The 20,823-nt window shown below is 44.8% G+C and overlaps 4 protein-coding genes across 10 annotated transcripts; all 4 read left to right on the forward strand.

The window, feature by feature from the left end:
- The first annotated feature begins 1,109 nt into the window (after nucleotides 1-1,109).
- LOC108031970 (adiponectin receptor protein) lies at nucleotides 1,110-5,282 on the forward strand. Of its 5 annotated transcripts, none has more exons than XM_017105762.3 (7): nucleotides 1,110-1,272; nucleotides 1,822-2,225; nucleotides 3,179-3,277; nucleotides 3,481-3,833; nucleotides 3,889-4,190; nucleotides 4,251-4,330; nucleotides 4,389-5,282. In XM_017105762.3, the coding sequence occupies exons 2-7, from the start codon at nucleotides 1,866-1,868 to the stop codon at nucleotides 4,521-4,523; spliced, it is 1,329 nt and encodes a 442-aa protein (XP_016961251.1). In that variant the 5' UTR covers nucleotides 1,110-1,272; nucleotides 1,822-1,865; the 3' UTR covers nucleotides 4,524-5,282. The 5 variants fall into 5 exon arrangements, with proteins under 5 accessions (XP_016961251.1, XP_050744626.1, XP_050744627.1 ...); XM_050888670.1 differs by lacking the exons at nucleotides 1,110-1,272; nucleotides 1,822-2,225 and adding exons at nucleotides 2,707-2,868; nucleotides 2,924-3,079; XM_050888669.1 differs by lacking the exon at nucleotides 3,179-3,277.
- A 3,825-nt stretch (nucleotides 5,283-9,107) lies between these two features.
- Nucleotides 9,108-17,255, forward strand: LOC108031969 (elongation of very long chain fatty acids protein AAEL008004). 3 transcript variants are annotated; one of them, XM_017105761.3, is made up of 5 exons: nucleotides 9,108-9,410; nucleotides 15,447-15,539; nucleotides 15,876-16,133; nucleotides 16,196-16,495; nucleotides 16,555-17,255. In XM_017105761.3, the coding sequence occupies exons 2-5, from the start codon at nucleotides 15,456-15,458 to the stop codon at nucleotides 16,744-16,746; spliced, it is 834 nt and encodes a 277-aa protein (XP_016961250.1). In that variant the 5' UTR covers nucleotides 9,108-9,410; nucleotides 15,447-15,455; the 3' UTR covers nucleotides 16,747-17,255. The 3 variants fall into 3 exon arrangements, with proteins under 3 accessions (XP_016961250.1, XP_050744907.1, XP_050744906.1); XM_050888950.1 differs by lacking the exon at nucleotides 9,108-9,410 and adding an exon at nucleotides 15,178-15,287; XM_050888949.1 differs by lacking the exon at nucleotides 9,108-9,410 and adding an exon at nucleotides 15,206-15,388.
- Nucleotides 17,256-17,424: 169 nt separating this feature from the next.
- Nucleotides 17,425-18,700, forward strand: LOC108031006 (uncharacterized). The gene is made up of 4 exons (XM_017104206.3): nucleotides 17,425-17,634; nucleotides 17,689-18,291; nucleotides 18,350-18,492; nucleotides 18,546-18,700. Exons 1-4 carry the CDS (start codon nucleotides 17,482-17,484, stop codon nucleotides 18,610-18,612), a joined length of 966 nt encoding a protein of 321 aa, XP_016959695.1. The 5' UTR covers nucleotides 17,425-17,481; the 3' UTR covers nucleotides 18,613-18,700.
- Nucleotides 18,701-18,847: 147 nt separating this feature from the next.
- Nucleotides 18,848-20,481, forward strand: LOC108031138 (uncharacterized). The gene is made up of 5 exons (XM_017104353.3): nucleotides 18,848-19,063; nucleotides 19,300-19,397; nucleotides 19,451-20,053; nucleotides 20,107-20,249; nucleotides 20,309-20,481. The coding sequence occupies exons 1-5, from the start codon at nucleotides 18,979-18,981 to the stop codon at nucleotides 20,373-20,375; spliced, it is 996 nt and encodes a 331-aa protein (XP_016959842.1). The 5' UTR covers nucleotides 18,848-18,978; the 3' UTR covers nucleotides 20,376-20,481.
- The last annotated feature ends 342 nt before the right edge of the window (nucleotides 20,482-20,823 follow it).

Genomic DNA, 20,823 nt, shown 5'->3' on the forward strand with positions numbered 1-20,823 from the left:
GGAAAACTAGTTCTATGGATATTTTTTTAATTTTGAACGATTTTAAGAAACAAAGACGAATGCCTCAACGTATTAGTTTTTATTTGCTTATACCTTGCAATAAATATTCTATGGGGGCTGTTAAGGAGTAATTAAATTGAGTTTTTGAGAAGCGGCCAAACAAGTGAACTTTTATAGGCCTAGACGGCCGGTTATATTTCCTGACTATCAAAATATTTTCAAAACAGTGATTACGTTTTAATATAGTTAAAAATATATAAATAGTAATATATCTCTGTATATAATTGTTTTAATAGACTTTTTAAGCTATACAATTTTTGATATTTGTCGAGTATTAAAAAATTTAATTGCAAAGTTTCTTGATGATTTTGGTAACAGTTTCTAAGGGAATAAAGTTCTTTCCACTGCAGATGCTAATATTAACTAATTTTGACATCTTAACTTAAACCTTTATTATTTAAATTTAAAAACCACTAGTTCTTGTTTTGTTATATAACACATTATCTTCTTTCAGTGCTCGCGACGAGCTTTCTGGCTTTCCGGAACCCATCCAGTGAAATGCAAATATATGCAAACTTAAGTAGGTAAAATCCACGGGAACTCACTTTGCCATTTCAACACTACCAGTTTTGAGTTGACTTCATTGATTCATTCTTAATTGATTTTGATAAGGGGTTTTAGGAAAGTTTTTAAAACAATTTTTCTGTAACTTTGTTGTTGACGAACTGAGGAGAAAGACTGTATTCTGATAATTTACGTCTTGTAATTTCGTCACGGTCGACAATTTCTCATGAAAAGTATATTGTATGTGAAGTATTTAGGTAAATAACCAATATTTAAACAGTAGAATTATCACCTTTGATCGCCATTAAAAAGTTGTGGGCTCCCAACAATGTTTGGCTAATAATGAAAGCACCTTGTTTACCGGGAGCAATGAGAATTTGTGGTCGGCGGTTTCAAATTTTGGCGGGCTGCTTTGGGAGTTGCCATACTGATTTACCGAGCTGGTACATACGAAGCAGTGTTAACAGCTGTTAACAGCTGTTGCAGCCAAGAGTGACTGCATTTCTGGTGTAACATATGTTTTCCAGAGATTTTCCTTTTCCCGCAGACGGTCACACTGAAAGAAATAAAGAAAAAAAGTTGTATGGGAAAACAGATGAAAAACTGCAATTGTATATAATTGAAACAAGTGCAGTAAGTAGTTTTCCGCGCCAGTGTTTACTCCAGGGCCTGGTGTTGAAGTGACGTCAATTGCGCGACTTTCGAGTGGTAAGTGAGTAGTGACGAATTGCCAGTGAAATCGAGTGATTAACCCTTCAACGGCCTGAAACTTCGGGAAGGGAAAATGGGAACGCAAATGAACTGCGCAACTGGGGAGCAGGTGTGGGTCAAACCAGTTGGTGCTGTTCCCTTTACACGTGGCCTTTCGACTGGGTTTCGGGGGAATCGTATTTTCCCTGTGAAGGTTTCCCCGAAAACGCACTTGCTCCTTAACCCACCGAAAACCGCGCGTCCCATTTGGACCCCATTATGTAAAATCTTAATTGGCAGCTAATTCCCTAAGTGATAAACACACAAAGCAACACAAACTCACGAAAACCAGATACACACATACGCTGTACACAAACCGATTCATTGGGGAATACAAAGGTCGTTCCATACTGCATAGCCAGGCGATCGGGACAGACTAATAAACAAATAAATAAGTACATATCACATTTCCCAGTTAAGCTAGCGTTGAACGAACAACCGTTTCACATTGCCTGCGAGCAACTAAATTCGAGCGTATCGTATTGAGCAAAACTCTTTTAATTACAGAACCCATTTGCGGAGTGCCCAACGGATCCGGGATCATCTAGGCCATGGACTCGGCCACCACTCTTCTCGAGCGACACAGCTCGACGGCCGATCTAAGCAGTGGGCCTGCTGAAGTTGAGGTTACCACGCGGGCCAGGGCCACCTTTGGCATGGATGCCGCCGGAAATGCGACGGCCGAGGGAGAAACCACCACCACGGCCACTCTGCGCTCAGCAGGATCTGACGAAGACATCTTCGAGCAGGTGCAGATGATCCTGCGCAAGCGTCGGGGCTGGGGCCCCGAGGATTCCCTCAGCCCCAACGATCTCGACCTCCTGGAGTACGATGATGAGTTGGTAGAGGAGGACGACGCTGGGTGTCCACTGCCCTCCACCCCGGAGGACACACAGCTGATCGAGGCGGAGGTGAGTTGGGGTTACCAACCTCTGCTCCCCCCAGGTGGAAAAGTACAAGTTTAAATCAACAAAACATTTTTCGAGCTCTTATCGCTGACCCGCCCGCCATGTGGTTATCGTCTGCCACTTGTTAGTCGCAATTTTCCGACTGCGCAGGCAGTCATTTAAATGTCGAACTCTTATCAATACAAATGTTGCATTGGCCCAGTGACTAGTTGCCACATTCAAATGTACCATAGCCGTGGAGGGCGGTAAAACCTTATCTTGACCATTTCTCTTGGTTTATGACTCACTAAATACCATTGCTCAATTTGTTGCCTATTGCAGAGCTATAACAATTTAAAACCTTATCTATCTATGCCTTTAATGCCTGCTCAAAAGCTGTCAAGTATAATTCCTTGATTTCAGGCTTAAATTTGGCCAATCAGCAGATTTCGCTGACTGGCTGAGAGGTCAGGCTCAGATTAAATTCGAAAAGCTTCTGTGTAGGCCCTTACACGACAGATACTGAAAAAATAGAAAAAAATCACTTCGATGCGGTGCTGATAATGCCCGGAGAGAAGACTGTTTCGGTCGCGCTTATCTTATCGCTAGAACGCATTCGGTGCTTTCTTGTTCCGCCAACAACGTCTAAACAAATTGAGCCGACTGAGTATGCGACTGTTAGAAGCTTCAAAGTACGAACGCTCATTGTTTCGCACACTTAGTTCTAGTTCTGTTCGAATCTCTGTTACACGCTCAATATGCAGACCCAGCCGGAGGTTGTAGTGCGTGTCAACCCGGATCTGGAGCCGGATGTCAGTCAAGAGCCGAAGAGCCCTCAGCAGCAGGACCCAATCGAGGCGCAAGCTGAAAAACAAGTCGTTAGTCGCATCCGCTTTTAGTTTCTTTGCTATCCCGTAGTCTAAGCTTATCGTATCCGTTTTGAGGACGTATTAATGTCTTATCAATCTATCCCACAGATGACGGAAGTGCTGAAGGCTGGCGTTCTCTCCGATGAGATCGATTTGGGCGCGTTGGCCCACAATGCCGCCGAGCAGGCAGAGGAGTTTGTGCGCAAGGTAAGCGAAGGGTTTAAGCCTGGTGGAGAATGGCCTAAGTGGAGGATACCCTGTCAAGATCTTTGATTTTTTGCCATTTTTGTTTTCCTTTAAATAAATAGTGTACGTCTTGTGACTGTCTTTATTTTATGTGGTGGTTTGTAGTTTTATTGTTGTCCAGTTGCATAAACCCATTAACAATTTTAATTTTATACCATTCCTAGGTCTGGGAGGCCAGCTGGAAAGTGTGCCACTACAAAAATCTACCCAAGTGGCTGCAGGATAACGACTTCCTACACCGCGGCCACCGGCCACCGCTCCCCTCATTCCGCGCTTGCTTCAAATCGATTTTCCGCGTGCACACGGAAACCGGCAACATCTGGACACATCTGTTGGGCTGCATTGCCTTCATCGGCGTGGCTTTGTACTTCATTTCCCGGCCCTCGGTTGAGATTCAAACGCAGGAGAAGATCGTCTTTGGCGCCTTCTTCATCGGGGCCATCGTGTGCCTGGGTTTCTCCTTCGCATTTCACACATTAAGCTGTCACTCGGTAGAGATGGGAAGACTGTTTTCAAAGTAAGTTATTACGGGTTATTGGTGGATTTTTATTCATCCATTAATATATCTACAGACTTGACTATTGTGGAATTGCGCTGCTGATCATGGGCTCCTTTGTGCCTTGGCTCTACTATGGATTCTACTGTCATTACCAGCCGAAGGTGATTTACCTGTCTGTGGTGTGCGTTCTGGGCGTTCTCTCCATCGTTGTCTCGCTGTGGGACAAGTTCTCGGAGCCGGCCCTTCGGCCCTTGCGCGCTGGCGTGTTCATGAGCTTTGGTCTGTCCGGCGTGATTCCGGCGATCCACTACAGCATCATGGAGGGCTGGTTCAGCCAGATGAGCCGCGCCAGTCTTGGATGGCTGATTCTCATGGGTGAGTGTGGCTGAAAAGGGACTAAATAATGAAAACTTTATGACCATATATAATTTGTAGGCCTTCTCTACATCCTTGGCGCCCTGCTGTATGCTCTCCGTGTTCCCGAGCGCTGGTTCCCTGGCAAGTTCGACATATGGGTATGCATTTGGAATAATTTTGACCTTTGGACCCTCCTAATATTCTATCATTTCGCAGGGCCAATCTCATCAGATATTCCACATCCTGGTCATTGCGGCTGCCTTTGTCCACTATCACGGCATCTCCGAAATGGCCATGTACCGCGTCATGTACAGCGAGTGCACCGTTCCCATCGAACCAATCACCTTCTAGATGCTGAAGCAGATGCCAAGGAACAATCACCGTGAAAGCACATACAATCCCCTTCATTTCATACAAATAATAATGCGAACTAGTGCAGTTTTACAATGCAACCTTTTTAGCGTTTGGTGAGCATTTGTACCTTGTTATTCAAATTCGACGGAACCATATTCAAGAGACATACACAGTCAAATTCCGCGTATTTAGCATCAAAATCTTACATAAAGAAACCTAGCAAACACAGTTGATTGTCGAATCAAATCTGCAGTAGAGTAATCAATATATGTACAATTATTTATAAAATTCCGAATCGTCTACTTAATGTTATTCTAAGTTGATCGACCTTTGGGGTAGTGCAGGAATGCTTGCATCTGGAATTGGCAATATGCTAAACATAAGCCAGGAGCCATCGCGAGGTGGCTTCCGCTCAGGGTTACCGTTGCTATGAACGTTTTCAAAAAGCCAGCCAAGCAATTTCTACTTTAAGTTATGCAATTAGAACCTCCCTTTGTGGAACTAGAATATACCGCTTAGAATTGTTAGGGTTGTATGGATAGTCAACATACATTTTTGTCGTTAAATGGGGTCTGATTTAACATGCACACCTACACACTACACATCACACACTTCGCATCCATATCCATGCACTCGGACAGCAGAACCAGCGCGAATGAAACCCTCGATATTATATCACCGTATACATTATAGTTGCAGATCTTTCACATAACATAATGCGAATCAAAACAATAAAAAACTGAAAAGACTTCTAAACTCTCGCTTGGTGACATTTATTAAACCATATTTTTTATTGCTTGTCAAAAGGTATATGTTAAGATGGCTGATTGCGATTTGGCAATTCGGTTGCCGTCACCCTAATGCCTGGCCATAAATATCGCCCCAGAGAACTAGAAATCCGCATTGGGGTTATTAGTGGATTTCGGTGTGCTAGGCGAGGGCATTTGCGAGCATTTGCCGCTGATGACTGGGCGAATGCTGAGTTGACTTTGACCCCCTTGGTGAAGTGAGCAGCCGTGGTCTAGTGTTCGCGATCTCGGATCTCGATCTGATTCCTCCGCTGCCTTGTGTTCTATGCGGCGTCATTGTCTTCGCCGTGCGCTAGATTTATACAACGAATCAACCTTTTATTCTGCCTTTCGCAAACGATCGAACTTTGTACTTGACAACTTTTCGGCACGTGTCTTTCAACTAAATGCGATTGCAGTTTTTTTACTTCAAAAATTCAAGTTCAGCAGCTAAAAAGGCAAGTGACTCGGTCGAAATAAGGCGAAAATCAGTTCGGAAGTTGAGCAAAATGGAGAAAACCAAAGTCAAAGAGAAATATTTTAAAAATACCTTAATGACTCGTAAGCATGTGCATAGCTAATGGTACAGTGTGGACTCGGTGAGAGGATTTTTACGGTATTATCATCTTTTGTACATATTTATTAATCTCATTATTTAAATGATTATTTTTATAATAATATAAAATACATTACTTCCCTTATGTGGAATAAATGTGCAGTGCGGTCTCGGTGGCTGGATTTTTAGGGTATTGTTATTATTATTGGTAATGTGTACAGATTTATTAATCTTATTATTAATAACTGGTAATATAAAATACTTTACTTCCCTTATGTGGAATAAATGTGCAGCTTTTTCTTTACAATCGATTTATCCATCAAACTCTCGTCTGATCCGCCCCCGAGTGCCATTAAATCTAAAAATATTGCTAAGAGCCAGCGTATTTTACATTTTACGTTTAAAAAAACCGTGGTGCGGAGGTGCATAAAAACACCCAGCAGTATTGTATCCCCAAGCCCGCGCTTTATAAAAATGCAAATCAAGTGGCTGCAAATTGGTGCCAGATGGGGAAATGCCTTTGTTTTCGAAGGCGGGTCTTGAGCTATTCGATGACACTGTTTGGCACTGATTTACTCAACCCCCTTACAAGTGTCAAAAGATTGTCATTAGACTCAAGTTTGATTTGCCACAGGCAGCAACGCAGTTATAAATGGGCTTTCACTTTCAGTTAAATACGATGTTCAGAGGCCAACGCACGCACAGGTCTGAGCTCTAATTACCCTCATTGCACATAATTAGACTGACTGCGAGACCGCTCAGTGGGCCAAGCTATCCGGAAGAGAAGCTATCGCCACTTGGCTGTCATAGGCACTGCGAGATATGCATCAGCATCCGCGTATCGGTGCTTTGTGCAGTTCAATGTCGGCGGCGGCAGACCCCAAATGCGTACTCATATGCAGAGTTCAGTTGAGGCTGCCACCCAGATTCGGCTTTCAGCGCTTTATTAATGGTCTTGTGCAGTTGCCTTTTCGCGTTGAATTCAATAAACATAGAGTAGCCCAACTGAGACTGCGGGTAAGACTCGGACTCGGTCTCGGACCCAGACCCAGGCCCAGACTCATACGCAGACTGACAGCCAGCAAGTGGCAACTGGTCTTTGAAGGTTTTTGGCGTTTAAGTGTTATGGTCAAGGCTGTCGCACAGCATCCGCTGTGAGTCCATTTCGTTGGTTCATTGATTTCCAATCAGCCTCAGTTCACCTCGCCGAGATTCGGCTGGCTCTGGCTGCGTTTTTTCCACCTTCCACCATCGGCATCAGCGTTCTCCAAGTGTTACGCATTAATTGAGTTTTAATGTACGCAGGCGATTGCGCACCAGAATTGCCACAAAAAGCGAGCAAAACGACAAAAACCACCGAAAATGGCTAAATTAAGAGCAAAATAAGGCAAAGAGGAGGCAGAATTTTTTGCCCCGCCGCCTAACGATCAATCCTATTCTTGCAGAAATACCGAAGCCAATCATTTTCATGCAAATTATGCTATCTTGTCAAGTTCGAAAACATTAAAACCGTATAATGCCCACCACAGACGAGATGTTTTTGTTTATTATCGCTTTGTTGTTGCCCATGTAAAGATGCTTTGAATAAAAAACTCTAATCGAATGAGTCGTTAAATGAACAGCAGCGGTGCCTATAAACCGATGCTCCGGGGCATCGATGCGAGTTCGTGTCCGAAGTCTTTTGTTTCCGCCAGGCGACATTGACTTTGAAATGCTTTGGACTGAAGACAAAGGTGAAAATTCGGATGGAAAATTTACGGAAATCGGCGCCCAACAATGAACTGATTGATTAAGTGCTGGCTTTGTCACCTGTGGGGAAACACAGTCGGACTTCCACGGCTCACGCTGAATAATAAATGTCACGTTTGAAGATTTGTGATATTAAATGTTAATATTTCTTTCTGTCTTTAAGGCACCATAACAATTATTTGATGGCTTCTTTCTTTTATGACTTTGTTTGCAACTTCTGAAGTTCCATAAAACGGAACGATAAAAGTCTAATGCGAATGCTTAAATTGCTTGATTATCAACTAAAGATAGCACTGATCTTATAGGAAATATTTGTAGAACTTAGGATATTACTTAAAATGTAGTTTGGGGAAGTTTGAATGTCTTCTCCTGTGCTTCGGCACGCCTTGAAATGGGTTCAAACGCGGGGCTCGTCGGCGTAAAACGAGCTGCGTAGAATCTTCCTCAAATTGCCAAAAATATTTAGCAATTGAAATGAGCCCCGCGCACAGAGCCCCTCCAAAATGAGATTCGGGCACGCGTCGGGCATGCCAACATGCCGGCGGAGGCGACCTTCGCATTTGCGGAAGCTCGGCTGAAATCGAATTGGGCATCGGCCTAATCGTAATCGCGAGATTTAAGGCAGCAGCGGATCTGTGAATGAATCGATGGAATTTCGGATCTCGGACTGCGGCGAGCCGGCGAAGTGCACATTGGAGCCATAAAGGCGTGGGTGTGTCCCGGCAATCAGCACTCGACGACCCATTGAAGCGCACTTAGCTGCATTTTTCCCAACTTTGGCAAATGTCAGACTTGCATTTCGACGCGGAGGCAGTGCGTCCATATGGACCTTTGTAGACTTCTTTTCAGCCCCACACAATGCCTTAGTACGCGGTGTAATGCAGTTTGCGACTTTCCGACCGAAAAGCCGCGACTTTGCAAGTGAGCGAGGGAATGACGCGGCTGAAATCCATCAAGTGGCCACTGGAGGCTTTGGGCCAGAGGCATTTTGGGGCCATTTAATTGCACAATCATTTTGCACACCACACTCCCGCTGCAGACCCATATGGGCCAGCCGATGATAGATGCAGTCGGGCTGGGTTTCTGTTATGATTTGCTTCACTGCCAGCTGCAAACTCATAAATAATTCGTTTCCACCGCCGAAAGGTGGTGCTTCATTAAGTTAATTATCGACTTCTCATTACCACTCTGCATATATTTTATGCCCGATGGGCGATTAGCTGGGCTGATCCTAGAATCGGCCCTAAAAAACATGCAACGACTGTCAGTCAGCTGGAAATGTATCTGTATCCGCATCTGCATGTGCAAATGTATCTGCGTCGGGATTCTGGTCGTGGCAAGTGCTGCTCACCTGCTGCGAACATCGGCCGAATACGAATACGATCTTGGCCGAATACCGAACGGGTAGGCAGACCTGTACTGCGAATCTTGGCCGAAAGCACCGCGCTCGTACTCGTATCCGTGATACGATCGCTACAAGACCGCTTGTAGGGCCCGGATATCGCTTAGTCTGCTGTCGGCGCCTCAACTGCCAAGTAATCGCTGGGTAACCTGGGTAGCCGTGGAGCACGCGATCCCGAGATCTGCCGCCTCGTGTTCTGAGTTCTGATCGACAACGCCGCGTATGCGTGATATCGCCTCGAAGGATAACAGAAAGTGCCTTTAGTGTCTGTCCTTCGCCGGGTCGGTTGTGTGTGCATTCGTTTGTGCCGTGTGCTGTGTCGTGCCGCAAATAAATCACCGACGTTCAATATTTTCTGGCTCCCCTCCAGAAATTAATTCACCAGAAAGGCAAGTGTTAAAGAACCATAGGGAAAAAACAATGGAAGATTGTGTTCAGATTTTATGCTAAGTTATGCGCACACGACGGCAACCTGTTAAAGATTTGAGACATTTTTTTTTGGGGTCATTGCGAAACGACACCCAAGCCCAAAGACCCGGGCACGGACGAATTCGAAAGAAAAATACAAACTAAATATTGTATAAATAAATAACATGGCAGAGCGGCGAGGCAAGAAAAAAGAAAAAGACGGGCTTACAAAACCAGCTGAAATGGCCGGAGATGAGGATGGCCAGCAAGTCGGTTCGAGTGGGCCAAGTCAATCATACGGCTAATGTGGCCCATATGCAAATCGCACGGCGATTGATCAATTTTAAACGTTATTGTAATCCCTCGCAGATGAAGGCGAACGCATCTCAGCCCGATAAAAGCTGCCACTGGCAGTTGCATTACCACTGTTTTGTGCACAGGGAAAAATTACAAAAAAGTCTTAACTGCATTTATAATTGATTTATGGTTTTAATAATGTTTTTTTATAGCTAGCATTATTTTAAAAATATTCAACATTATTTATTCGCTTTTCTCTAATCCTTAAATTTCTATATACATAAATTGGCTAAAAAATGCACCACTAAATTTTAAATTTCTGCCAGTTCAAACTTCACATTTTAATTTTTTTTTGAGATCTTTTGAAAAATTAAAACTCAAATTAAAATCTCTATAATTTGGCTTGATAAATTGCGCCCATAAAATGCACCATTAAATTTTAAAGTCCTGTCAGTTACTATTTAAGATAGTATTTTCTCTGCGTGCATATGGCATCCGATTTCAGGCAGCCTTATATCATCTCTGTGCCCTCTTGTTTAGCCCTGAATTTCGCGTTACATTTTCGACACAATGGGAACAACTGGACAAGTTTGCGATATAAATAACAATCAGAAGAAGTGCTAAATGGAGCGATACACATCGGCGGAAATCCCAATACCATCTCGACCGTTTTGCGTTTACACTTTGGCCCAAGTTGCGATGTGATAAGAACATGACATGTTTATTGGCTTTGCCAGACGTTTGATCTTTTATTTCGAAATACGGCCGCAGATGCCATTCATTCATAAAAAGCCTAATTCGAAGATCACGCTCCGTGCCATCATACACAGTTGCCAGCAATTTTTCACCAATATAATTTGGCTGGAATTGCCCTTGGGAAAGGGCTGCGACGGTGACGTTCACGCATGCGCACATTTTGTTTATTTATGATTTTATTGTTGTTTTCTTGGCGTCAACACCCGCGGAGATAGTTAGTCAGGCGGAGAGCGAAACTGCCATGGTGTCTTGGGATCGGGGTCCGAAAAGGTTTCTGCTGCACATCCGTTCGCACGTTGGCGGGGTGGGCGAGTGGCGACTCTTCGGTGACATTTCCCGCCCCGGCAAATTACTTTTTAATATTTTCAGTCCAATTGGGGTCACATGCGCTGGCGGTCACACCTACAATAAAGCGAGCCGAAAAGTCCACCGAATTTCCATCTGGTTTTGGGGTTTCTTCATCGTTTCATCTCGGCCGAGTGCGTTTCCAAGTGACTTGTTTGCCCAACAAGGCGGCACTCGGTGGCTTGTCCAAAAGCCAGAAAAAGCTGATAATAATGGCAAGGTAAACAATTCGCCAGGCAGAACAAGGCGACGGCGACGGTGACGATGATGATGATGATGTAGGTGATGACAATGGCAAATATTGGAGGTCAGAAGTCGCAGAGATTGAATACGCATGGGAAGGGGGAGGCAAGTGCCCAGGCACACGGCCTGCTTATATGCATGACTGGGTCATTCTGGGCACCCTTGGGCTGGACCAAATGATTCTTGCGACTGCAAGTGCAATGACATTAATAAGAGAAGCAAACAATGGGCAAAGCAATGATCGTTGAGTGAAGAACAACTTGATGACTGCCTATCGAAAGCTGTTACTTGTCGCGTATTTTTCCCGGCTGGAGAACCTAATTGATCATAATTAAAAGAAGGGCCCGTCGTGTAGTCGCCGATCGATGCGACTGCCTATCGAGCGATCTATTTGATTTGTGGCATGCGCAATTAGAGGCTATTTTTTCTCCTTTCGTAATTTATTCTGCGCTACCCAGTCAAAAGACTGAGGCGACGAACTTTGACTTGTTTTTCGTGTGCAATGCATTGGGGAACCTTCACGGGAAATTGCATATTTATAAAGACAAATTGCCAATATTTGAATAATCCAATGAGAGAAGAAAGCATCTGGAATAATTTACATTCGAGCCGCCTCCGTCAATGGAGGGTGTAGAACAGCCGATCCAATCGATTGGCTGTCGCATAGCCCACACATCAGGCCCGATCGAACTAGACATATAGCCAATGACTACTGACTCAATTAGCACTTACAGACATTTGTAGTCTGAAGTAATGGAAACTTTGTAAATCCAGTTAATTGGCGACGGGAATGCCGGGAGTTAGTTAGCTTATGTGGCATTCCTTCTGGAATGTTTTTACTTTTCAGCCCGCCACGCGGAAGTCAGTGAAATCGACTAAATCGACTAATTTATGCGCCTGCAGCAACCAACTCTAGCCACTAGTTCAAGGTCAGAGCACAGACTAAGGCTAATGCAAAATAGTAAAGCCAATAAAATTCAAATGAGCATACGAAAAGAGACTGAGGCACAGATAATACGCCTCCAACGCATGGGGCCCCCCATAAAGTATACATAGCTATGTGTTTGGCTAGCCACGCCCGACAGATCCGCATCCGCACTGGGAGCGGATGGTGTTGATACAGCCCAATCTCAAGCTGCTCTCCAATGCAAGAGATCAGCTCCGTGGCTCCGCGGCTCCGCGTCTCCGCTTTTTGTTTCCTCAAAACGTGCGACCTTCGCAGAGATTTTAAATGCGTTGCCGATGCCGATGCCATTGCCTGGGGTCCATTCAATCGATTGATCAGAGGCTGCCGCTCCGGCTTCGAGTTGGGTATTTTGTCTTCTCTTAAGTTGGCCTACACTGGGAAAAATATAGCCAAGCGTTGGGGCTTCAAAGGAAAACAATTCCATATTTATGGGACTTAGACACTTCCTATTTTCTGAGTGATTCAATAGTTTTCCCCACCTCCCTGGCTACGAGTGCCGTCCTCCACATTCCGGGCCATTTTCCCCCCAGCCGAGACCTTCCCGTGCGGCCTCTTATCAGCCTAGAGTCCATAGTAGAGTCTGTAAATAGAATACAGCCCGACTCCGCCGCCCCCAGCATAATGAGCCGCGCATTGCGCATACGCCCCATGTGCTTGGGCGACCAAAAATGGTGGCCAGCTTGGCGACAGAACAAAACGTGCGAATCTTTAGCCCGACGCGTGTCCAGAATTTATCGGCCGACTTCTGAACGGGCTGATTGTCGCATTATAATAAACTGGTATGTGACGTCAGGGGGCGGGTGATATGTATTTATACACCTATTTGCTTTGCCATTATTTGGCTTGGCATAATATTGACTCTGTCGTTGCCACGCACTCTCGATCACTGTCGATCGCTAATTGGCATGCAAACGGCCGTCAGCAGTATTATTGGAAAAGTGGCCAGGATTTGCGCAATGTTTTCCCCCGACATTATGCAAAACGAGAGCAGATCTCAGGGTCCCACTAACCGGAGTTTTCCGTTCGGAGCCGTAAACTATTTAACGCCGGCACATTCTAAAAATCAGCATGCAAAGTAACGCTGACTCTTGGTTTTTGGCCATAAAGTCCAAACTAATTTGCATTTGAACATCGGACGATTCTGGCAATCAATAGGCAAATAGATATGCAAAACTTTACAGCGATTCCGATGACGAGATACTCATCGCGGGGCTGATCTCAGAGACCGGAAGGTTCAGGCGGGGAGAATCTCGCGGAGACGGTGGCCTCTCCAAAAAACAAAACTGGAATTCTGCCCATCTTATCTAACTATTTATGACTGTTTAGTGGTCATAAAAGAACTTGGCAGTCGAAAGTCCCCCAAACCGAACACCGAAAACCAAGTCCAAGTTCAAGCCTCGACCGCTGAATAAATAAAGAATAAACCGGTAGAAGATTATATAATATTTCAATTCGCTTTTAGTGTTTCATTTGAGTTTTGCGGGTGAAATTCGAGTAGAAATTGCATTAACAGGTTATTGGAGCAGGCATAAACTTACGTGCGGAATAATGTTTATGAAATTATTAACGCTCGCAGGCACATAAAACGGGTTTAGAATTAGCATTGAGATATACAAGATAAATGAAAGCTAAGTTCTTCCTACAAATAAATCATTTGTTATTCTACATCCTTCTTGAACTGCAGAATGTGGCCATGCCATGTGGGCCTCTTGCACCACAACTTCACACCCTCGAGGCACCATTGGCCGGGCTGCTCTGGGCGATTGAAAGGGGCGGCCTTGCAAAAGCACTCGGCACAGGCACTCGAAATAATGCAAATAAGTCGGTCGAAATTCTCGTTAGTCAATAGCTCAATATCCAGCTGAATGAATGCATTTTTGGCGCGCAGCTCCGCTGAGAGCGATGACTGCACAGAAAACGCTGGGTAATTCGATAATGGCGTTCACTTGGAGTGCGAGCCGGAGTCGCAGATGGCAGGTGCTCACACAATTAATAAAGCCCGGGCCGAACGACGATTCCAGTGGCCGGGCCAAGTGGGTTAGACGGAGCCGAACTGGGCCAGCTATCCGGCCGAGTCGGTGCGTCAAGGAGCCATTGATGTCGTCTCGAATAATGGCCGGATAATGACCGATATCAGCGGGCATCGAAACCGTCTAGTCACCGTTGCTAAAGAATTTTGGGATGGGCCCTCCGACCGATAATCACGATCGTCAACTGTTGCACAAACTGCATCCCAAAACTGGTTTCCTTAACACAATGCCCATCATGTTGCCATGTATCTGCAGCTTGTCCTTGCCTATAGGTTATTTACAAAGACAGTCAGTGGAGAAGACAAAGGAATGGTCCCATGGGGATACACAATATGATCTATAAATAATTCTAAAAAATCAGTTAAGGATCTTGGCTTAAAGCTCAAGTCTTAAGTAAAAATAAAGGAAGGGGCGAACTCAAGGGAGTGGTAAATATATGAGGGGGATAAAATATCATCTAAAAATATTACAAAAAATAGAAGAGCATCTTTACTAAAATAATAACATAATAGTAAGACAGCATTTAAGATTTGTGATTTAATTGTGGCAGTAAGGGTTCCCTTTTAAAGTCAGACATGATTTGTGCTGTCGAACCCATAATCACTATCAACCGGTTTGTCCTCCCTGACTGCCCTGCCATAAACTTAATGATGCACGGGCCCGACAGCCTGTCCTTGGACTATCCTGCTTCCTGGGTTTTTCCCAAAGGCCTGGACAAAAACTAGCCAGGAGGAGGGTCGGGGACAAGTGGCTAATTTGGCCAAGTTAACGCAGCCAGCGATGAGCTCGAAACCAGTTCTGTGCACGTAAGCCACCGCTTCGAGTCCCTTGTTTCGGCCTGCTCAGTGCCGCCGACTGCCACTTAACAATACATGTAAATCATAATCTTGAAAAAAGAACTTAATGCGCAACGGGTAATTGCAATTGCTGAGGCGACAGTTTGGCTCTGAGAGCTCGAATAAACCCTCGATAAATTACGAGCCTAAACTGTTTGCCCGTGGCTTTTTCCGCAAACTCAACGGAAATCAAGCCGCCAGGTTATTGGCATTCCGAAATTTGCAACGCTACGCCTGATTTACACGATTCCACTAATACGACATTTCGCACCCGCAACGATCAGTGTATCATGGGCCTGCAAATATCGACGGCTAGCTCCGCACATATATACTCCGATCTGGCGAAGCGTAGGCGCGGTCTCGCCTTGGGCAGCATTACTTTGGGTTTGTGTGTCTGGTTGATTAACAGGAAATGCTCACGGCGCGTAAATCAAACACAGATCGAATGCGTTTTGCTTCTACCGCCCGGTCCACGGTCGTAGAAGGTGCTAATCCACGGCACTGCATAATCCAAACTAATCTATTGATTGCCCGCACTTACAGATTGCCAAGATGTCGGTCACTCTGAACGAGACGAACACCATCGTTGATCGGATGGTCAACTTCTTTGTGGAGCACGAGGATCTGCGCACCAAGGTGGGTAGCCAAGCTGGCGAAGGCATAATGAAATACGTATAGTCACCTGGTAACCGAAGGGTATTATTTTAAATTTTATATTGCATTTATAAGGGGAAATGTGTAAACTCAGCACTATATATATTTTGTGGATTTTTAAATATTCTTTGTCATGTCATCAATGGGAAATGGTAGAGTGGCTTGTAGAACTTGACATTATATAATGGAATATTCATTGGTTCAAGTTGTATTAAACATTTTTATCATTATAATTTAATAAATCAAAAGGTTCTGGGATGTTACGATCTTATTAATCCATAATTTTAATCGAAATATAATCATTCTTGACTTCTCCAGAACTGGTTCCTCTCGAACGCCCCCGGACCGCTGTTCATGATCCTGGGAGCCTACCTGTACTTCTGCTTGTACGCCGGACCCCGCTACATGCGCGACCGCAAGCCGTTCGAGCTGAAGAACACCCTGCTGGTCTACAACGCGGTCCAGGTGCTCCTCAGCTGGGTGCTCTTCTACGAGGGCTACAAGGGCGGCTGGGGCGGCCACTACAACTTCAAGTGCCAGCCGGTGACCTACGAGTCGGATCCGATTTCCATGAGGGTAAGCTTATAGCCGCTCTGTAACCCTCCTAAGACCCTGCTAATACCCCGCATCCTTCGTAGATGGCCCGTGCCGTGTGGCTGTACTACATTGCCAAGATCACCGAGCTGCTGGACACCGTGTTCTTCGTGCTGCGCAAGAAGCAGCGCCAGATCTCGTTCCTCCACCTGTACCACCACACCCTGATGCCCGTGTGCGCCTTCATTGGCGTCAAGTACTTCGCCGGCGGCCATGGAACCCTGCTGGGCTTCATCAACTCCTTCATCCACATCATCATGTACGCCTACTACCTGCTCTCCGCCATGGGACCCGCCGTGCAGAAGTACCTCTGGTGGAAGAAGTACATCACCATCCTGCAGATTGTAAGTGGTTTCCCCTTAGCTTATCCTGGATCTGGTAATAAATGCTCCCTTCCTTGTAGGTCCAATTCCTGATCATCTTCGTGCACACGCTGCAGATCCAATTCCAGCCCAACTGCAACTTCCCCAAGTCCATTGCCGCCCTCTTGACCTTCAACGCCGGCCTCTTCACCTACATGTTCAGTGCCTTTTACGTGGCCAACTACAAGAAGGAGGCGGCTGCCCAGGCCAAGCTGGCGGCGAAAAAGGAGTAGGAAGCGGCGTTAGTTGGCGCTACCTTAAGCTATGCTCAATTATTTTTATGGTCCTTCCCTAGAATCCCATCCCTTACACCCCACTCCCAAACCCATCCCAGAATCCCCTCCCCAACCACCCCCAATATCCTCCCCCTAGGTATACATAGGTCAAGATGGATATTATACAATCTGTAGTTGCGTAAGCTTGTTTCGTAGTATTTCGTTAGTTCGAGGATAGCGGCCCCTTTTGTACTTGTTCGGATCAGTCGCCATTGCAGAGTGCAAGAGATCGCTGCACTTTCTGTATTGGGATAGTGTAATAGTACCAAATATTATAGTTTAGTGTTAGACTTTATCCTATGGACTGTGAAAGTCGAGGTCGAAATTGGACAGGCGAATGGCAATGCCGATAAGGTCGGAGAACTCTGAACTTTTGCCTGTCGCAGAGCAAAGAAGTGCCCATTTTAATGATGAAATGTAACTTTGTATATTTTATTTGCAACAATAAAAAACGATTCATATGTAAACATTGGTTATATTTACTTATTTGGAGATATCTACATGATTTCTACACACGTGTTACTTGGCTAAACCTACCTAAAAGTATATTATAAGATAATAACTATACATACAATCTCTTTCCCTGCATTAAAATCAAAACCTTTGTCTGGGCTTCAGTCTTACTTTTCTTGTGATTGGAATAACATCATCCTCGGCTCACTTGATAAGGAACTTTGATAGTCTCAAACAAAAATGGAATCAAGTATTGATACTCTGCTCTCACGAAATGCTGTTGCTATTATAGATTTAGGGCACAGCATTGAGAATGTGGCTAAAGAGTTAGGGAAGGCTCTCTCAGCACAGGGCTATGCTCTGCTGATAAACCATGGAATTTCCATTGAGAAGGTACATTGTAAATCTAATCCATAGGGCTAAGAAACTAACTCTAAGGCCACTTAGATCAAGACAGCTTGGGACTATTTCGATGGATTTGTTGAGCTACCAAACGACGTCAGACTGTCCTATGAAAGAAGCAAAGCTCCGGATGCCGAAAATCACGGCTATGTGAGTCCGGGACTGGAGCGATTCGATGGCAGGACTCCGGAACTGCGGCATGCGTACAATATATGCAAGTTGCAGGCTGAATTTCTACCCGAGAAGGAGCTCCCTGGAATCACAAACCACCTAAACTCACTGACCGATGACTTCAATGTCTTGGGTAGATTCATCCTTAAGGCCTTGGCACTTTCCCTGGACGCTCCTCCCTCCTTCTTCCTCGATAAACACTCTTATATGCTGTCCGACGATCGCTTCAACCTCACCACCCTGCGAATGCTCTTCTATCCACCGGTGCAAGATCTAGATCATGGCAATATAATCCGGTGTGGGGCCCATGCCGACTATTGCACCTTCACCCTGTTGGCCCAGGATTCGGAGGGTGGCTTGGAGGTCAAGCTGCGGGGCAGTGACAAATGGGAGCGAGTGGGTCATCTGCCGGGAGCACTCTTCATAAACTGCGGCGAAACCATGGCTGCATGGACGGATCAGCTTTATCACGCCCTGGTAAGGACAAAAACTTAAGATGAAGACATTACAATACTGATATTATTACTTTCCACAGCAACATCGAGTGGTTGTTCCAAATCAGGAGGACACCCGCCAACGAGGCAGGCACTCCATTGCCTATTTTTGCCATCCTGACAACTCCACACTGATCGATCCTGAAGAGTTAAATATTCCAGTTAAGGAGTCCGCCCCACGAGAGTAAGTAGAGGTATTTAAGATATTAAAATGCCTACCAATTCCCTTTCTTTCAGGATATACAACGCATATGATATATGTATGGCTCTGGCAAAAGGCGCATACGGTCATAACTATTCTTAAGAAAAAAGTAAAATTCCTTATGTATTTTTCAAAATTCCAACCAGTGTTATATATTTTATAAAGCAAATAAATGGTATTAAAGTAGGAATTCTATGGTATATTTAAAAAAGATAACCCCCGTTTATCATACAAATGTTTTTTCACACATCCCTAGAATAGGCTATACCATCGGAGTTCGATCGCTGAAAGAAAGGTAGGTACGTAGCGATTAGAAATAATGCAAATGCCTCGCTCTGTTTGGGTCAGTCTGCCGGAGAAGGTTGTCGAGTTCGCATCGGAGGTACCCAGAGGTCTGAGCAAGCAGAAAATTTCCAGACGCAATCTGTTTCGTATTTGGTTTACCTCTCCGGGGCTTATTTGCCAAGAATGATAAACAGCAAGATAAGGGAGGACAAGTTGGAAACGCTTGTTTCGCGCAGCGCTGTGCCGATCATCGATCTCGCCCACTGCGGTAAGTTTCCACATCCCATCCCATTAAGTTAATTGAATGTAATAAGAATAAATAATCTAAAAGAATAACACAGTGGGCGAGGCGTTGTTTACAAAAATTAACCACCATCCCTGAAATCAAAGCAGTTGATGAGGGCATGGGTTGATAAGCCCTGCTAATGCTCTGTATCTGAATATATATATTAAATAATAAGTGTTAAAAAAGTAACTATTACTAATGATTACTCACAATTTTAGGAAAGTCCCTAGTCAATCGGGTGGGTCAGCAACTCCACAAGGCTTTCACTGAAAAAGGAATTGCTTTCCTGGTCAACCACGGGATAGCAGAAGACAAGGTAGGTTGGGGCATACATTATGGTAAATTTTATTAACCCTTCTTAGCCCACAGATCAAAGCTGTTTGGGACCAATTCGACAACTTCTTGGACCTGCCAGCAGAGGTTCAGGATCGCTACAGGCGAAGGGATGGGGTTAATTATGGATACGTCAGTCCGGGGATGGAGCGATTCGATGGAAGCACCCCAGAGCTCCGCCACGCCTACAACATTTGCAAGCTGGATGAACAAAATATTCCGAGGGATCCATTGCCAGAATTCGCAGAAGAGGTTACGACCCTTTGCACGGATTTGAAGGCCATGTCTACGTTTATTCTGAAGGCCATGGAGGTGGCTCTGGAGATTTCACCGTCCTACCTTATCGACAAGCACTCCCAGATGTTGGAAGGGGATGATCTGAACATGAGCACCCTGAGGATGCTGTACTATCCGGCGATTGTGGACGACGAACCGGGCCAGAGTGAGGGGGCCATTCGTTGCGGTGCCCATGTGGACTACGGAACCTTCACCCTCCTCGCCCAGGATTCCGAAGGCGGCTTGGAGGTGCAACTGCCGGGCAGCGAGAAGTGGGAACGAGTGGGTCATCTACCTGGAGCCATACTCATCAACGGCGGCGAACTCCTGTCCATCTGGACCAAGCAGCGATACCATGCCCTGGTGGGTTATTCCAGAGCTCTGGGAAACGTTCTTATTATCTTATATCTCACCAGCCTCATCGCGTGGTTATACCCGAACAAGATCATATACGAACTCGCGGCAGGCACTCCATTGCCTATTTTTGCCATCCCAATAATGAGACCCTGATATCTCCCAACGATCTCTCGAGTGAAGTCGAGGAACCGAGCAAGGACAAGTAAGTTTTGTATTGTTTAATATGAAACATTATCTCATATTTCTTTTCCTAACCCTAAGAGTATACACTGCCTATGAACTGATACAGAAAAAGTTTAATGACACCTACGGTCAGCGATCTCAATAAACCAACGAATCTGGGGCAAAAGATTATTGCAGCTGTAGAACTCATTGGGAGTGGTAAACAAATTGCAATTTTTGAATAAAGTAATAATCAAATAATAATAAAGTAATAATCAAATAAAATGTGTTCAAAGCTTAGTGAATTATGGGAAATAAAAGGCTTTACATTGTTACATGTAAATGATTCGAGTTCAAAACTTCCCTAAAAATATCTAAAACAAAAGCTATTTATAACTTTTAAAATATACATTTCTAAGTCTTAAATTAATTTTTTAAGTCTATTTATCGTTAAAAATTCGTAATCTATACATTGCCAATGTAAAATAAACCAGTTTTAACATCCAAATGTTAACGGTCTTTCTACGCGATCGCAGAGACCCCAGGCCCTGTGTAAATATCGATAGGCCCCACAGCGACTACCGATAGGCCTGATATCGGTCTCGAACTGGATC

This window comes from Drosophila biarmipes, chromosome 3R, assembly GCF_025231255.1.
Source record: "Drosophila biarmipes strain raj3 chromosome 3R, RU_DBia_V1.1, whole genome shotgun sequence".
Taxonomy (NCBI): Eukaryota; Metazoa; Arthropoda; class Insecta; order Diptera; family Drosophilidae; genus Drosophila; species Drosophila biarmipes.

Excerpts from the sequence above, each read along its gene's own strand:
- LOC108031970 (XM_017105762.3), top strand. The coding sequence starts at position 1,866 with ATGGACTCGGCCACCACTCTTCTCGAGCGACACAGCTCGACGGCCGAT. Across the intron at positions 2,226-3,178 it reads CACAGCTGATCGAGGCGGAG|ATGACGGAAGTGCTGAAGGC; the intron begins GTGAGTTGGGGT and ends TCTATCCCACAG. Across the intron at positions 4,331-4,388 it reads CTGGCAAGTTCGACATATGG|GGCCAATCTCATCAGATATT; the intron begins GTATGCATTTGG and ends ATCATTTCGCAG.
- LOC108031969 (XM_017105761.3), top strand. The coding sequence starts at position 15,456 with ATGTCGGTCACTCTGAACGAGACGAACACCATCGTTGATCGGATGGTC. Across the intron at positions 15,540-15,875 it reads ACGAGGATCTGCGCACCAAG|AACTGGTTCCTCTCGAACGC; the intron begins GTGGGTAGCCAA and ends TGACTTCTCCAG. Across the intron at positions 16,134-16,195 it reads CGGATCCGATTTCCATGAGG|ATGGCCCGTGCCGTGTGGCT; the intron begins GTAAGCTTATAG and ends CATCCTTCGTAG.
- LOC108031006 (XM_017104206.3), top strand. The coding sequence starts at position 17,482 with ATGGAATCAAGTATTGATACTCTGCTCTCACGAAATGCTGTTGCTATT. Across the intron at positions 17,635-17,688 it reads ATGGAATTTCCATTGAGAAG|ATCAAGACAGCTTGGGACTA; the intron begins GTACATTGTAAA and ends AAGGCCACTTAG. Across the intron at positions 18,493-18,545 it reads AAGGAGTCCGCCCCACGAGA|GATATACAACGCATATGATA; the intron begins GTAAGTAGAGGT and ends CCTTTCTTTCAG.
- LOC108031138 (XM_017104353.3), top strand. The coding sequence starts at position 18,979 with ATGATAAACAGCAAGATAAGGGAGGACAAGTTGGAAACGCTTGTTTCG. Across the intron at positions 19,064-19,299 it reads CATCGATCTCGCCCACTGCG|GAAAGTCCCTAGTCAATCGG; the intron begins GTAAGTTTCCAC and ends TCACAATTTTAG. Across the intron at positions 20,250-20,308 it reads GAGGAACCGAGCAAGGACAA|AGTATACACTGCCTATGAAC; the intron begins GTAAGTTTTGTA and ends CCTAACCCTAAG.